The 16,601-nt window shown below is 49.0% G+C and overlaps 2 protein-coding genes across 2 annotated transcripts; both read left to right on the plus strand.

Moving 5' to 3' along the window:
• Positions 1 to 9,446: 9,446 nt before the first annotated feature.
• H6S33_003568 (uncharacterized protein) lies at positions 9,447 to 11,492 on the plus strand (the record flags this gene model as incomplete). The annotated part of the gene is made up of 1 exon (XM_044834924.1): positions 9,447 to 11,492. The coding sequence occupies one exon, from the start codon at positions 9,447 to 9,449 to the stop codon at positions 11,490 to 11,492; it is 2,046 nt and encodes a 681-aa protein (XP_044691929.1).
• Positions 11,493 to 11,569: 77 nt separating this feature from the next.
• Positions 11,570 to 15,127, plus strand: H6S33_003569 (uncharacterized protein; the record flags this gene model as incomplete). Its single annotated transcript, XM_044834925.1, has 1 exon — positions 11,570 to 15,127. The coding sequence occupies one exon, from the start codon at positions 11,570 to 11,572 to the stop codon at positions 15,125 to 15,127; it is 3,558 nt and encodes a 1,185-aa protein (XP_044691930.1).
• Positions 15,128 to 16,601: the final 1,474 nt, after the last annotated feature.

Here is a 16,601-nt window from a genome sequence, read left to right on the forward strand (position 1 = left end):
TACTCCCTATTGGTAGAGTGCATAGACTGACTTGTGCAATAGTGCGGCAAGTCCAGACACAAATGGACCGATTGTTGGTCCAAGGAACCTACTGTTGTCCGAGTGGCAGCAGTGAGAGTACAAAAGCGGAAAAGAGGGAATGGCAAGTCCAACTCTCAGAAGAAGGCTAAAGTGGCTGCTGTAGTAGCAGAAGATCCACTTGTTGTACTCCCGGAGGTTACAGAAGATTTTGTTTTTCAGCCTGAGCAAGACTCGGACAATGAAATCATCTGGTAGAAAAGTGTCTGTTTGGGTCTATGTTTACTAGTTTTCTTTTATATGGGTTTTGGTTTCTATGTTTCTTTTGAATAAATTATGATTGTGTTTCCGCCTATTTGATTGCTACAAGCACTCTGAGGATGGGTTTAAGACCCGAAACAGCTGGTCTGTCAGTGCTCTACCAAAGTTATATTTGCTACCAAGACACTTCCAAACCGCTGCTAAAAAGACTACTACACAATACATCTGCTATATTACCGCTTGGGAATATAACCAAAGGATCTCTGATCTTAGTAGTGCCCGAAGCTATTAGCTATGTTGAAAAGACAAAGAGAAACAAGTTCAGAACCCGCTGTTAAGCAAAGAAGGTTGGAACAGAGGCTTCCCTCCTTACCAGTACATGGAAAAAGACCTATACTGAAGGCAGGACTGTCATGGACGGTCAAAGGAAAGGATGAAGGCGCCCAAGGGTCTTTCCTGTTTGACACCGGTTGTACAGGAGCTATCCTCAACCAGAGTTTTGTCAGGAAACATGGAATTCCCTTAGTGCGGCGGGATCAACCTCTGACAATGTTTGATGCTCAAGGAGATGTCATGATGGGAGGAGGCGAGTATTACACTCACCCGGTCCGTATGACTATGGGAGATCATAAAGAGACACTCCGATGGGAGGTGGCCACACTGGAAGAAGGAATGACCGGTTACCTGCCAATTAGTTGGGCTAGGAAGCATAACCCGGACATTAATTGGGAACTCAACACCATGAGCTGGAGGAGTGACTACTGTAAGCAGAATTGTCTCCCAGCGGCCACCAAGATTGAACTGATCTCTCCATACCAAATGTTGGAAGAAGAAGAGACAGTCTATCAACTAGTTGGTTCAGTATGGCATGATGAGGACGGAGGTGATATTGCTGAGAAAATACACCACCTATACCGGGATTGGGCTGATGTGTTCAGTCAAGAGAAGATTGAGGAAATGCCGCCGCATTCCCATAATGATTTAAAGATCAAACTCTTGCCTGGGACCGCTCCCCCATTTGGCCCGCTGTACCCATGTTCCGCTCCAGAATTGAAGGCCCTCCGAGAGTACCTGGACAAAGAATTGTCTTCAGGAAAGATCTCTAGATCTAATAGCCCCGCTGCGGCGCCCATACTGTTTATTCCTAAGAAAGATGGGACATTGCGGATTTGTGTGGACTACAGAGGATTGAACAAGGTCACTGTCAAAGACAAGTACCCGCTGCCTATCATGAGTGAGCTCAGAGACAGGTTGTTCAAGGCCAAGATCTTCACAAAGATAGACCTGAAGAACGGCTTCAATTTGATCAGGATAGCAGAAGGTGATGAGTGGAAAACCGCTTTCAGAACCCGCTATGGACTGTATCAGTATAATGTGATGCCATTTGGTCTATGCAATGCTCCCTCCGCCTTCCAGGCAATGATCAATGATGTGCTGAAGGAACTACTGGATGAAGGAGTGGTTGTCTATATCGACGATATCCTCATCTACTCAGAGACTGAGAAAGAGCATGAGCTACTGGTCAAGAAGGTCTTACAGAAGCTAAGGGAAGCTAAGCTCTGTGCCTCGATCAGTAAGACATCCTTCCATGTCCGAGAAGTAGAGTACCTAGGCTATCACATCTCGGAAAAGGGAGTGTCTATGTCAGAAGACAAGGTGGAGGCAGTTAAGGAATGGCCAATCCCTGAGAATATCAAGGCAGTACAGGCATTCCTCGGATTTGCAAACTTCTATCGCCGCTTCATTGAAGGCTTCAGTAAGGTTTGCAAGCCATTAACTGACCTCCTGCAAAAAGATAAGAAATGGTATTGGACGGCAGTACATGAGCAGGCCTTTGAAGAACTCAAGAGGCTGTTCACAACTGCTCCAATCCTCCTTCATTTTGACCCTAGTAGGAGAACGGTGGTCGAGACAGATGCCAGTGATTTTGCCAAGGGAGCGGTGCTCTCTCAGTATGGGGATGATGGGAAGCTACATCCGGTGGCATTCTATTCTAAGAAGTTCTCCCCTGCTGAGATCAACTATGACATTCACGATAAGGAAATGGGAGCTATTGTAGCCTCTTTCCGGGAATGGGAACACATGCTCAAATCTTGTGAGCAAGAGATCACGGTTTTCACAGACCACAAGAACTTGGAGTACTTTAATTCTACCAAGGTTCTCACTAGGCGGCAAGCTAGATGGTCTGAAGACCTCGCAGGCTACAATTTTAAAGTTGTCTACAGACCGGGAGAAAAGAATGGCAAGACTGATGTGCTATCTAGGCGCTGGGATCACCGCCTTGGAGAGGGAGGTGAAACTCTGCAGCCGGAGCCACAGATCTTTTTTAGGCCAGGTCAATTGGTTTTGGATCCTGCAAAGCTAGCGGCTGTCAGGGTGAATCAATTGCAGAACACATTCTTGGAGCGTCTATATGCGGCCGCTAAAGAGGATAGTTTCTGGCAGGAACTGCACCGCTCCCTGGTTGAAAGGAAACCAAATTTGGATCAGAACTTGTCGGTTAAGAACGGTCTCATCTTCTACAAGAATAGATGGTACATCCCCAAAGACAAGAAGCTTCAGATGGAAATACTGTCCGATACCCATGACTCTAAGGTGGCTGGTCATTTTGGCCAATTTAAGACATTAGAGCGGGTGAAAAACAACTTCTTTTGGCCCAACATGGATAAGGATGTTGAGGAATATGTCCGGAGCTGTGACAGCTGCCAGAGGAATAAGACCTCAAGACACAAGAAGTTTGGTATGCTCCAACCGTTGGAGATACCCTATCGGCCATGGACTTCCATCTCTATGGACTTTATTGTGGGATTACCGGAATCTAGTGGGTTTACAAAGATCTGGGTAATAGTGGACCGCTTTTCGAAAATGGCACACTACATCCCTCTTCCTACCCTCAATAAAACGGAAGATTTGGCTAAGTTGTTCTTAAAGGAAGTTTGGAGACTCCATGGTTTACCTGATGACATAGTCTCGGACAGAGATAGCAGGTTCATCTCTCACTTTTGGCAATCTCTCATGAGTCTCCTCAATGTGAAGCTGAAGATGTCCACATCTTTCCACCCCCAAACGGACGGTCAAACAGAAAGAGTTAATCAGACCCTGGAACATTACTTGCGGAGTTATTGTTCATATCAACAGGATGACTGGGCAGAACTCTTGCCTTTGGCAGAGTATGCTTATAACTCGGCGGTCTCTGAGTCTACCAAAGTATCGGCTTTTTATGCCAACTATGGATATGAACCCAGGACCAACTGGCCGGCCCCAAGGGAAGGAGTAGAATGGAACAATCCAGCAAGCGAGGTTATGATATCTCAATGGGAATCTATCTGGCAGGCTATGAACGCCAGCTTGGGTAAAGCTAGATTAAGGATGGCCCGGTGGTATGATGCTCATGCCCTGGCACCACCTGAAATCAAGCCCGGAGATGAAGTTATGTTGGACCGACGCAATGTGCAAACAAAGCGGCCTTTGGGAAAACTGGATCAGAAGAAGATGGGACCCTTTAAGGTCTTAGAAGCTATTGGTACCCGTGCCTACAAGCTCTCTCTTCCCCCCCAGATGGGAATCCACCCGGTCTTTCATGTCTCTCTCCTAGAACCCTACAGAGCACCGGTAGATCCTGAGAGAAGAGTTCCCCCACCGGAACCCGAAGAGGTTGAGGGAGAACAGAACTGGGTTGTCCGAGAGGTAGCTGATAGCCGGGTCAATAAGAAGAGAAGACGAGTGGAATACCTAGTGCTGTGGGAAGGTTATGAAAACGAGGATGCTACATGGGAACCTTGGGAGCATCTCAAGAAGAGTGCTGAAGAAGCCCTTCGGGATTTCCATATGAGGTATCCTAAGAAACCCAAAGACAAGCGGATTGTTGGGGTGTAGACTATTTTCCTTTCGGGTTTTCATTTTCCTTGCATATCACGAAGTTTCTTGTCATATAGAACGAATGGTAATAGAATGGTTATAGATCTCGGAGACCAAGATCCTGGAAGAGGGGAGTGGTGTAACGGAGCCATTTCAACTGTCTGGTGTATGAGTACACACAGGGCCCGGTTACATGCTGAGAGTTATTGTTAGAAGCCAGTTGCACGGTGATATGCAAGTACCGGCAGTGTGGTTAGCTACCAGCTGTTAGAGTAACTACATTCCGGGCGCTAGGAAGGGGATCTATTCATGGGAGCAATGACTGACGAGTCTATGCCTCGCCAGTGACTAGAAGACCGGCCAGAGTGAAGCTCTGATTGCCCGGTGATCCTCTATATCCTCCGAGCATTGTAAGTCCGCTGAAGGGCAGGGACTATGCTAGGGAAGTCTACAATAAGCGAAAGCTTTACAGCAATGATTAAGCTTACACCTGAGCGGCAGCTCATTCATGCAGGTCCTCGGTTGTGTGGCAACCAAGACTGCAGGTGTTACAAAGGCTTTGACTAAGGGTGGTTGCCTTGGGTATCGGAAACACCTGCTAACGCCTAGAGAAAAGCGGGGTAGCGGTGGTATTGTTTCCGGTACTGAGGGAAGGCCCACCGGAACTTAGTAAAGGAGTTAGGAGCAGAGAACAGAGGCCTTCGGAGTATAAGTACTCAGGTTCATTCCCGCCCTTCAGTCCGAATTCTCTCCAGTCTTCATCAGAAAGAAAAACCAAGTTCTTATCGGTAGCAGAGCCCTTAAAGATTATTGAGTTCTAGCGATAGTATCTTTGAATAATCTGCAACCTGATTGTCTATCTTGCACGGCCGTCTCTATTCTACTTTAGTCTATACCTCTTAGAAAGGACCCCCGTTACAGATGCAATATTACCGAACTGGTGGTTGAAAGAACATAAGCCGGTTATAGGGGCAAATGGGGAAGTTTCCTACGATGGCGAAAACTGCAAGAGTCGATGCTTCACTGACAAGGAACCTCAAATAGAAATGGACGAGGGTGTATTGGACGATCCGGAGGCACAATTCATCGGTAGTATTTGCCTTTTGGAAGATGAATCGGTCAACCTCCGCGAAACTCTTCCCTCTTGGCTCCATGGGTTCCTTAAAGTCTTCCTCCCATCGGAAGCAGATAAATTACCACCGCATCGATCCTACGACCATGCGATAGATCTCGAACCAGAGAAGCAGCCACCATGGGGACCCGTTTACTCCCTATCCGAAGTTGAGCTGAAGGTGCTTCGGGAGTACCTGGACAAAATGTTGCGATTGGGAAAGATTAGGCCGAGCAAATCCCCGGCAGGAGCCCCAATCCTATTTGTGAAGAAGAAGGACGGTAGTCTGCGACTTTGCGTTGACTACCGTGGACTTAACCGTGTGTCCATCAAGAACAGGTATCCTTTACCGCTTATGGATGAGCTGCGAGATCGAGTGGCAGGCGCGGTTATCTTCTCGAAGATTGACCTGAAGGAAGGTTACAACCTTATCAGGATCAAAGACGGCGACGAGTGGAAGACAGCTTTCCGTACGCGGTATGGACATTTTGAGTACCTCGTCATGCCTTTTGGGCTGGCAAATGCGCCGGCGACCTTCCAGAACATGATGAATGATGCGCTGAGGGAATTCTTGGATCAAGGTGTAGTAGTATACCTCGATGATATCCTAATATATAGCAAGTCTCGAGAGGAACATAGAGAGCTGGTCGGCAAAGTACTTAGTAGGCTACAAGAATACAACCTGGTCGCCAACCCGAAGAAATCGTTCTTCGAACTCACCGAAATCGAGTTCCTTGGATACATTCTTGCCCCAGCAGGCGTCACCATGGCACTGGATAAGGTCATGTCTGTTACGAATTGGCAAGCCCCGCGCAGTGTTAAAGAAGTACAGATCTTCATGGGCTTTGCCAACTTCTACAGAAGGTTTATCCACAATTTCTCCGGGGTCTGTAAACCCATTACCGATTGTCTCAGGGGTGATGCTAAGAACTTTGTCTGGTCTATGATGGCCCAAGCAGCCTTCGAAAAACTCAAAACCCTGTTTACGTCTGCGCCGATCTTGGTACACTTCTCTCCAGATCGCCAGACTATCGTGGAAACGGACGCAAGTGATTTTGCTATCGCCGCAATTCTATCCCAGGTTATTGACGGAAAGACTCACCCTGTCGCCTTTCATTCTCGAAAGCTTAACCCAGCGGACCTCAACTACGATGTCTGGGATAAGGAGATGCTAGGAATTGTGTCGGCCTTCAAGCAATGGCGTCACTACCTCGAAGGACCTAGCCGAACGGTTCTCGTTTATACGGATCACAAGAACTTAGAGTACTTCTCTACAACCAAGGTTCTTAACCGACGACAGGCAAGGTGGGCTGAGTCTCTGGCGGAATTTGACTTCAAGATTATTTACCGCCCGGGAACCAAAAATGGGAAGGCAGATGCACTATCGCGACGGCCGGAGTACCGTCCTGAAGGGGGAGGCACGCTTGGGAAACAGCCGATAGACAGGTTCTTTAAGCCCGGACAGTTGGCGGAGGAAGAATTTGTGGTATCAACGGTGTCGCTTGCCTCCAAGGGGGTGATTGACTGGTCTAAGAACTTTCTGGATCATGTCAGGCAGGCGGCATCGGGAGACCCGACATGGGTAGGAATGAAAGAGAGAGTTGAGCAAGGGGAGAAGTTGGGGGAATTGAAGGATATCGCTGAGAAAGACGGGCTACTCTTCTATAAGAACCGACTCTATATTCCGGCAGACGACCGTATCAAGATCCGAATCGCACAGGCAGAACACGATTCGAAGGTGGCAGGACACTTTGGACAAGACAAAACTTTGGAACTTATTACGCGCAACTTCTATTGGCCAAAAATGAACGAGTGGATTGATGATTACGTTCGGTCATGTGACGAGTGCCAGCGCAACAAACCCAGCCGCCATAAGAAATACGGCGCGCTTCTACCACTGTCCACGCCACATTCTGTCTGGCAATCGATATCAATGGACTTCATTGTGCAATTACCGGAATCAAAGGGATACAACCAAATCTGGGTAGTAGTCGATAGGTTCTCGAAGATGTCGCACTTCATCCCCCTAGTAGCAGAAACGACCGCGCAGGATTTAGCGAAGATATTCCTCGGTCAAATCTGGCGACTCCATGGGCTGCCTCTTGATATAGTTTCCGACAGAGACGCCAAGTTTACTTCAAGCTTTTGGGCATCTCTTATGGAATTATTGGACGTGAGGATAAGAATGAGTACGGCTTTCCACCCTCAGACCGATGGGCAAACAGAGCGGGTCAACCAAACCCTCGAGCACTACTTACGAGCATTCTGCAACTACGAGCAAGATGATTGGGCAGAGCTACTCCCGTTGGCGGAGTATGCTTACAACAATTCGGTTACCACCGCCACGGGTCAATCTCCGTTCTATACCAATTACGGTTACAACCCAAGAACCAACTGGCCGACGGAAGCCGAAGTGGTCAATCCAACCAGCGACCTGTACGCTCACTTCATCCGAGGAGTTCATGATTCTGCTCTTGCTCGCTTAACAGACACCAGGGAGAAGATGGGGAAATACTATGATCGGAAAAGGGACGAACCGCCTAACTTCAAGGTGGGAGACATGGTTATGCTCAACGCAACCAACATCAAGACTCGTCGCTCAACCAAGAAACTCGATCATAAGAAACTCGGCCCGTTTAAAATTGTCCGACTAGCCGGTAAACGAGCCTGCGAATTGGAACTGCCACCACAAGTTAAGATCCATAACGTATTCCACATCGAACTCTTGGAACGTTATCGACAGAGCAGTATCCCAGGCCGCGAACAACGTCCCCCGACTACCGAAGAGGTCGATAAGGAAGGAGAGGTTCTGTATGAAGTGGAAAGTATTGTGGGGAGCCGGAAGAGCAGAAGAGGATTAGTGGAATACCTGGTGAAATGGCGGGGCTATTCGATGAGCGACTGCACGTACCAAGTCCTGGATGCTATGGATGAGGAGGTACGTGACTTAGTCTGCGACTTTCATCGAAGGAACCCCAAGGCCGTGAAGGACCAACGCCTGAGACTATAGAGGTACCCTACGGGGCTAAGTCCTTCCCCTCCACAGACACCGCGGGTGATATGTGGAGCAGGTTTTGTGGAACCATAGTCTGTCAGAAGATGTCCCGAGACGTGACACCCTGGAAGGGGGGTAAGCTGTTACGGGCATGTCAAGTATTTACGGAAGTGAGAGAAAAGGCCAGTAGATACTCCAATACCCTCTGTACGCTAATGTCATCTCTGGACCGCACTCGCGGAGTGTGGTGCGACCAATATACGATCAAAACACGGAGTCATAAAAAACACGTTTTCGACCCCAATAATAACCCCCGGAGCGTCAAACCGCCGGAGGGGAGTGTTGTGGTACCGGTGGATATATGAGGGACAGCTGGAATCAATCGGATCGAAGATCGGACCGCTCGGAGCGAATCGGCGCAAGCTGCCAGCCGACCGACTACCTATCGGCGGTACCTGTGGGCATGAGAGGACTCTGCTATGTGGGAAAGCGATGTGGGAAGAGGCCTGAGTAGGTAGCCTTGCCGTCCGAGACCTCCGAATAGCCGAAGCTGACGATTATCCACCAGACGGCCGATGGAGAAGAAACATCGACAGGGAAACGTGCATTAGAACGGATAAATAGGTTGAGGGGTTCCAGCGGGTTTAGGAGTTTGGGTTACGGACTTAGGAGTTAAATGTTCTTGGTTGTTTTTCAGGGTCTCGGGCATGCCCCGAGTGTATTCTGTATTATTAGTAGACTGGGTCCTCGAGACATAAGCGAGGGATATAAATACTGTGTCATTCACTGACTAGCCAAACCATCATCAGCGAAATCAGAGTCTTAACAATATAAATCGTTGATACGCGAGTTACAACTTTATTTGACTATACTTTTGGAAATACTTTATTCTATTGTGACTTCGAACTCTACCTGAACTATTGCGTCGAAGACGGTCGAACATCACACGCTAACTCTAGTGAATCTTTGTTGATAACGTAGCTCGCGGGGCCCGTATCGGATCAAGGAGAATTATACTCGACGTTGACTGAAGAGACCTTGGAGACTTCTACCTTTGTAGCTGTTAGCCGAACTCTGAGCTCTGCGTAGTGTACTCTTGTGGTCTGGTACGCATCCCTCACAGTATATTGTTACTCACAAGTTCACTTGGAGTAACGAAGTCACCTCAAAAAAGAAGAACTATCACCATTATCCCTTACCATAATGGCATTCCGAAGGGATTATTTCGTAGACACCTCGGCCGTAACAGACGAGGCCGCGGAGGACGCTATGGTACTATCTGGGGCTGTTAGCCCCGATCCCCTACTCCAGGGAGGACCTTCTACACAAACTAGGTCAACGAGTAAACGCTCTGCTCAAGCCCAGTTTACGAGGTCCATGCAGGAGTTTTTGGATACCCACGAGGCTCAAATGAGGTATCTTGGTACAGCTGGACAGGCCGTTTGGCAGCAGCTACAAAACCTCCAGGAACAAGTCCAAGGAAGTGGGCAAATTCTGGACAAGAAAGTACGACAAGAAGCCATCGCTCAGAAGCAACATCTCGAATCGCTCTTTGAGCTCGTCGAAAATGTTCGACAAGAACAGGAAGCCGCACGAGTCGCCGACCACGAGGTTCTGGATCGTAACTATCGAGTTACCCAGAACCAACTGCAGGAGGCGGAACGACAGCTGAGGGTTGCAAGAGAAGAGCGAGAGCAGGAGAAAAGGGAACAGCGGGAACTGTTGGCACAATTCAAGCAGTCTGATGATGTAAGAAACCAACGAATAGCCGAGATGGAGGAAAGCCTACGACAACATATGTCGGTAGCACCCTCCATGGTGAGCATCCCCTTGGACCCTAATGCACCCCAAACGGTTCCTGTTGGCAACGGCAAGAACCCCGAGAATGCTGGCCCGGTAGGAGGAAATGCCGGCGCAGTAGGAGGAAACGCTGGTCCCGTAGGAGGAAATGGAGGCAGGCAACCGGAGGATGCCGGCCCAGTGCAGGGGAACAGTGGCAGGAAACCGGTGAGAGCTGCCCCCGTCGGCGGGAATGGTGGAAATCAACCTCCCCAGAACCCACCAAGAGGAAATGTTGGGGGAGATCCAGAACCTTCCGACGACGATGACGACGATAACAGTGAATGGTCGCATGGTCGGAAGAATTGGAGAATAAACCGGGGCGGGAACCGGAATTCGGCGCCGCCTGAAGACGAGGATATGGTAGATTCGCTCGCCAAAATACCCTTCGAGTTCGATAATGCCCGGAAGCATAACCTGCGACATTGGCTCATGGAGTGCGAGATTTACTTTGAGCAGAAGCCAAAGAAGTTCCGAACGGATAGGAACAAAGTACTGTTTGCTGGAACGTATACGTGTGGGTTGGCAAAGGAATGGTTCATGGAGTACATCGAGACCAAGATGTTAGGTCCAGCAGCCGCAGACTACGCTACTTGGACTCGGTTCCGTCAGGAGATCAGGAAACGCTTCTTAAGCACTCAGGAGGCTATGGAGAATGCGATGAAGATGCAGCAGTTTAAGTACTCTGCTAACATCGGAGACTACCTGACGAGAATGGAGATCATGAACCAGCATGCTCAGATGAAAGGAGCATCCTATCGCGCCGCCCTGCTCCAAGGGCTACCCAATGAAATCCGGGAGCGCCACTCAAGCTTCGAGCCAACCGATGACGACTCCGAGTACATCCAACAGTTGGAACGAGCCGGTAAGGCTCATGAGGCCTATCAGGAGCAGATGAAGATGTTGGGGAAAGCGGAGTCGAGAGGAAGGGAGACGAATAATGCTGGGAACTCGCGGCAAAAGGAGAAGGGGTTTAAGATCAAGGGGAGAGCTCAGACCGAGGAGAAAGAAAAAGGGCAAGATAAGAAGAGCACCAGCAAGAACAAGTCGGGGAATAAGCCAATATACCACGACTACGACGAAGCCACCAAAGGAGTTCCACAGCCGGTCCGAGAACAGCGAAAGACCGATGGAGCCTGTGTGCGATGTGGCCGAAAGGGTCATCTTTGGAAGTGGTGTCGTTCAGATGCTAACAGCAGTGCATCTATCTCCTCTTTCTCCCGAAAGCGTACCCGCGATGACGATGGTGACCACGATATGGAACCACCGGAACCCCAACCTCCGAGGAAGCGTACGAGGCACCGTGCTAGAAAGCCGGCTGCTACGGCTGCGGCAGAGTATACCAGTGGGCAAGCGTTTGTGCGAGAACGCGGATCGGAATCTGAGATGGATTTCGACGAGGATTTTTAAAAGGGGACTCTGATGAGTCAGGTCAGGAGTATCCCCAGATTGCTATGTTATCACTGACGGAAAACAACAAAAAAAATATGAAAAGAAAAAGGCAGGAAGGGAGAGCGTCCCAACCGGAGAAAAAACAGAAAATTTTGGAGGAACCTATTCACGGTTCTCGACCTATCGTTAATCAGTTCCTTTGTTTTGCGGAAAAATGTTTACCTTGTAAGGTGTTGTTGGATACTGGTGCAACTGATCCTGTTTTGTCTGCTGTTTTTGTTGATAGTTTTGAGGTCCCGAAGGTGAAACGAGACGTCCCGGCCCGGGTATTTGGATTTACGGGAGAAGTTATGAAGGGCACGGGACACGCCTTTACACAACCATTAATTATAATGTCAAGGGGGCATCAGACGCAACTATCATTCGAGATCGCCCCTCTCCCACTTGGCATCGATGCAATATTACCGAACTGGTGGTTGAAAGAACATAAGCCGGTTATAGGGGCAAATGGGGAAGTTTCCTACGATGGCGAAAACTGCAAGAGTCGATGCTTCACTGACAAGGAACCTCAAATAGAAATGGACGAGGGTGTATTGGATGATCCGGAGGCACAATTCATCGGTAGTATTTGCCTTTTGGAAGATGAATCGGTCAACCTCCGCGAAACTCTTCCCTCTTGGCTCCATGGGTTCCTTAAAGTCTTCCTCCCATCGGAAGCAGATAAATTACCACCGCATCGATCCTACGACCATGCGATAGATCTCGAACGAGAGAAGCAGCCACCATGGGGACCCGTTTACTCCCTATCCGAAGTTGAGCTGAAGGTGCTTCGGGAGTACCTGGACAAAATGTTGCGATTGGGAAAGATTAGGCCGAGCAAATCCCCGGCAGGAGCCCCAATCCTATTTGTGAAGAAGAAGGACGGTAGTCTGCGACTTTGCGTTGACTACCGTGGACTTAACCGTGTGTCCATCAAGAACAGGTATCCTTTACCGCTTATGGACGAGCTGCGAGATCGAGTGGCAGGCGCGGTTATCTTCTCGAAGATTGACCTGAAGGAAGGTTACAACCTTATCAGGATCAAAGACGGCGACGAGTGGAAGACAGCTTTCCGTACGCGGTATGGACATTTTGAGTACCTCGTCATGCCTTTTGGGCTGGCAAATGCGCCGGCGACCTTCCAGAACATGATGAATGATGCGCTGAGGGAATTCTTGGATCAAGGTGTAGTAGTATACCTCGATGATATCCTAATATATAGCAAGTCTCGAGAGGAACATAGAGAGCTGGTCGGCAAAGTACTTAGTAGGCTACAAGAATACAACCTGGTCGCCAACCCGAAGAAATCGTTCTTCGAACTCACCGAAATCGAGTTCCTTGGATACATTCTTGCCCCAGCAGGCGTCACCATGGCACTGGATAAGGTCATGTCTGTTACGAATTGGCAAGCCCCGCGCAGTGTTAAAGAAGTACAGATCTTCATGGGCTTTGCCAACTTCTACAGAAGGTTTATCCACAATTTCTCCGGGGTCTGTAAACCCATTACCGATTGTCTCAGGGGTGATGCTAAGAACTTTGTCTGGTCTATGATGGCCCAAGCAGCCTTCGAAAAACTCAAAACCCTGTTTACGTCTCCCCCGATCTTGGTACACTTCTCTCCAGATCGCCAGACTATCGTGGAAACTGACGCAAGTGATTTTGCTATCGCCGCAATTCTATCCCAGGTTATTGACGGAAAGACTCACCCTGTCGCCTTTCATACTCGAAAGCTTAACCCAGCGGAACTCAACTACGATGTCTGGGATAAGGAGATGCTAGGAATTGTGTCGGCCTTCAAGCAATGGCGTCACTACCTCGAAGGACCTAGCCGAACGGTTCTCGTTTATACGGATCACAAGAACTTAGAGTACTTCTCTACAACCAAGGTTCTTAACCGACGACAGGCAAGGTGGGCTGAGTCTCTGGCGGAATTTGACTTCAAGATTATTTACCGCCCGGGAACCAAAAATGGGAAGGCAGATGCACTATCGCGACGGCCGGAGTACCGTCCTGAAGGGGGAGGCACGCTTGGGAAACAGCCGATAGACAGGTTCTTTAAGCCCGGACAGTTGGCGGAGGAAGAATTTGTGGTATCAACGGTGTCGCTTGCCTCCAAGGGGGTGATTGACTGGTCTAAGAACTTTCTGGATCATGTCAGGCAGGCGGCATCGGGAGACCCGACATGGGTAGGAATGAAAGAGAGAGTTGAGCAAGGGGAGAAGTTGGGGGAATTGAAGGATATCGCTGAGAAAGACGGGCTACTCTTCTATAAGAACCGACTCTATATTCCGGCAGACGACCGTATCAAGATCCGAATCGCACAGGCAGAACACGATTCGAAGGTGGCAGGACACTTTGGACAAGACAAAACTTTGGAACTTATTACGCGCAACTTCTATTGGCCAAAAATGAACGAGTGGATTGATGATTACGTTCGGTCATGTGACGAGTGCCAGCGCAACAAACCCAGCCGCCATAAGAAATACGGCGCGCTTCTACCACTGTCCACGCCACATTCTGTCTGGCAATCGATATCAATGGACTTCATTGTGCAATTACCGGAATCAAAGGGATACAACCAAATCTGGGTAGTAGTCGATAGGTTCTCGAAGATGTCGCACTTCATCCCCCTAGTAGCAGAAACGACCGCGCAGGATTTAGCGAAGATATTCCTCGGTCAAATCTGGCGACTCCATGGGCTGCCTCTTGATATAGTTTCCGACAGAGACGCCAAGTTTACTTCAAGCTTTTGGGCATCTCTTATGGAATTATTGGACGTGAGGATAAGAATGAGTACGGCTTTCCACCCTCAGACCGATGGGCAAACAGAGCGGGTCAACCAAACCCTCGAGCACTACTTACGAGCATTCTGCAACTACGAGCAAGATGATTGGGCAGAGCTACTCCCGTTGGCGGAGTATGCTTACAACAATTCGGTTACCACCGCCACGGGTCAATCTCCGTTCTATACCAATTACGGTTACAACCCAAGAACCAACTGGCCGACGGAAGCCGAAGTGGTCAATCCAACCAGCGACCTGTACGCTCACTTCATCCGAGGAGTTCATGATTCTGCTCTTGCTCGCTTAACAGACACCAGGGAGAAGATGGGGAAATACTATGATCGGAAAAGGGACGAACCGCCTAACTTCAAGGTGGGAGACATGGTTATGCTCAACGCAACCAACATCAAGACTCGTCGCTCAACCAAGAAACTCGATCATAAGAAACTCGGCCCGTTTAAAATTGTCCGACTAGCCGGTAAACGAGCCTGCGAATTGGAACTGCCACCACAAGTTAAGATCCATAACGTATTCCACATCGAACTCTTGGAACGTTATCGACAGAGCAGTATCCCAGGCCGCGAACAACGTCCCCCGACTACCGAAGAGGTCGATAAGGAAGGAGAGGTTCTGTATGAAGTGGAAAGTATTGTGGGGAGCCGGAAGAGCAGAAGAGGATTAGTGGAATACCTGGTGAAATGGCGGGGCTATTCGATGAGCGACTGCACGTACCAAGTCCTGGATGCTATGGATGAGGAGGTACGTGACTTAGTCTGCGACTTTCATCGAAGGAACCCCAAGGCCGTGAAGGACCAACGCCTGAGACTATAGAGGTACCCTACGGGGCTAAGTCCTTCCCCTCCACAGACACCGCGGGTGATATGTGGAGCAGGTTTTGTGGAACCATAGTCTGTCAGAAGATGTCCCGAGACGTGACACCCTGGAAGGGGGGTAAGCTGTTACGGGCATGTCAAGTATTTACGGAAGTGAGAGAAAAGGCCAGTAGATACTCCAATACCCTCTGTACGCTAATGTCATCTCTGGACCGCACTCGCGGAGTGTGGTGCGACCAATATACGATCAAAACACGGAGTCATAAAAAACACGTTTTCGACCCCAATAATAACCCCCGGAGCGTCAAACCGCCGGAGGGGAGTGTTGTGGTACCGGTGGATATATGAGGGACAGCTGGAATCAATCGGATCGAAGATCGGACCGCTCGGAGCGAATCGGCGCAAGCTGCCAGCCGACCGACTACCTATCGGCGGTACCTGTGGGCATGAGAGGACTCTGCTATGTGGGAAAGCGATGTGGGAAGAGGCCTGAGTAGGTAGCCTTGCCGTCCGAGACCTCCGAATAGCCGACGCTGAAGATTATCCACCAGACGGCCGATGGAGAAGAAACATCGACAGGGAAACGTGCATTAGAACGGATAAATAGGTTGAGGGGTTCCAGCGGGTTTAGGAGTTTGGGTTACGGACTTAGGAGTTAAATGTTCTTGGTTGTTTTTCAGGGTCTCGGGCATGCCCCGAGTGTATTCTGTATTATTAGTAGACTGGGTCCTCGAGACATAAGCGAGGGATATAAATACTGTGTCATTCACTGACTAGCCAAACCATCATCGGCGAAATCAGAGTCTTAACAATATAAATCGTTGATACGCGAGTTACAACTTTATTTGACTATACTTTTGGAAATACTTTATTCTATTGTGACTTCGAACTCTACCTGAACTATTGCGTCGAAGACGGTCGAACATCACACGCTAACTCTAGTGAATCTTTGTTGATAACGTAGCTCGCGGGGCCCGTATCGGATCAAGGAGAATTATACTCGACGTTGACTGAAGAGACCTTGGAGACTTCTACCTTTGTAGCTGTTAGCCGAACTCTGAGCTCTGCGTAGTGTACTCTTGTGGTCTGGTACGCATCCCTCACAAAACCCAGCCGCCACAAGAAATACGGTGCACTTCTACCACTGTCCACACCACATTCTGTCTGGCAATCGATATCAATGGACTTTATTGTGCAGTTACTGGAATCCAAGGGATATAACCAAATTTGGGTAGTAGTCGATAGGTTCTCAAAGATGTCGCACTTCATCCCCCTAGTAGCAGAAACGACCGCGCAGGATTTAGCGAAGATATTCCTCGGTCAAATCTGGCGACTCCATGGGCTACCTCTTGATATAGTTTCCGACAGGGACGCCAAGTTTACTTCAAGCTTTTGGGCATCCCTTATGGAATTATTGGATGTGAGGATAAGAATGAGTACGGCTTTCCACCCTCAGACCGATGGGCAAACAG

The sequence above is a fragment of the Morchella sextelata genome (genome assembly GCF_020137385.1).
Source record: "Morchella sextelata strain SCLS chromosome Unknown scls_15, whole genome shotgun sequence".
In the NCBI taxonomy this organism is placed as follows: domain Eukaryota; kingdom Fungi; phylum Ascomycota; class Pezizomycetes; order Pezizales; family Morchellaceae; genus Morchella; species Morchella sextelata.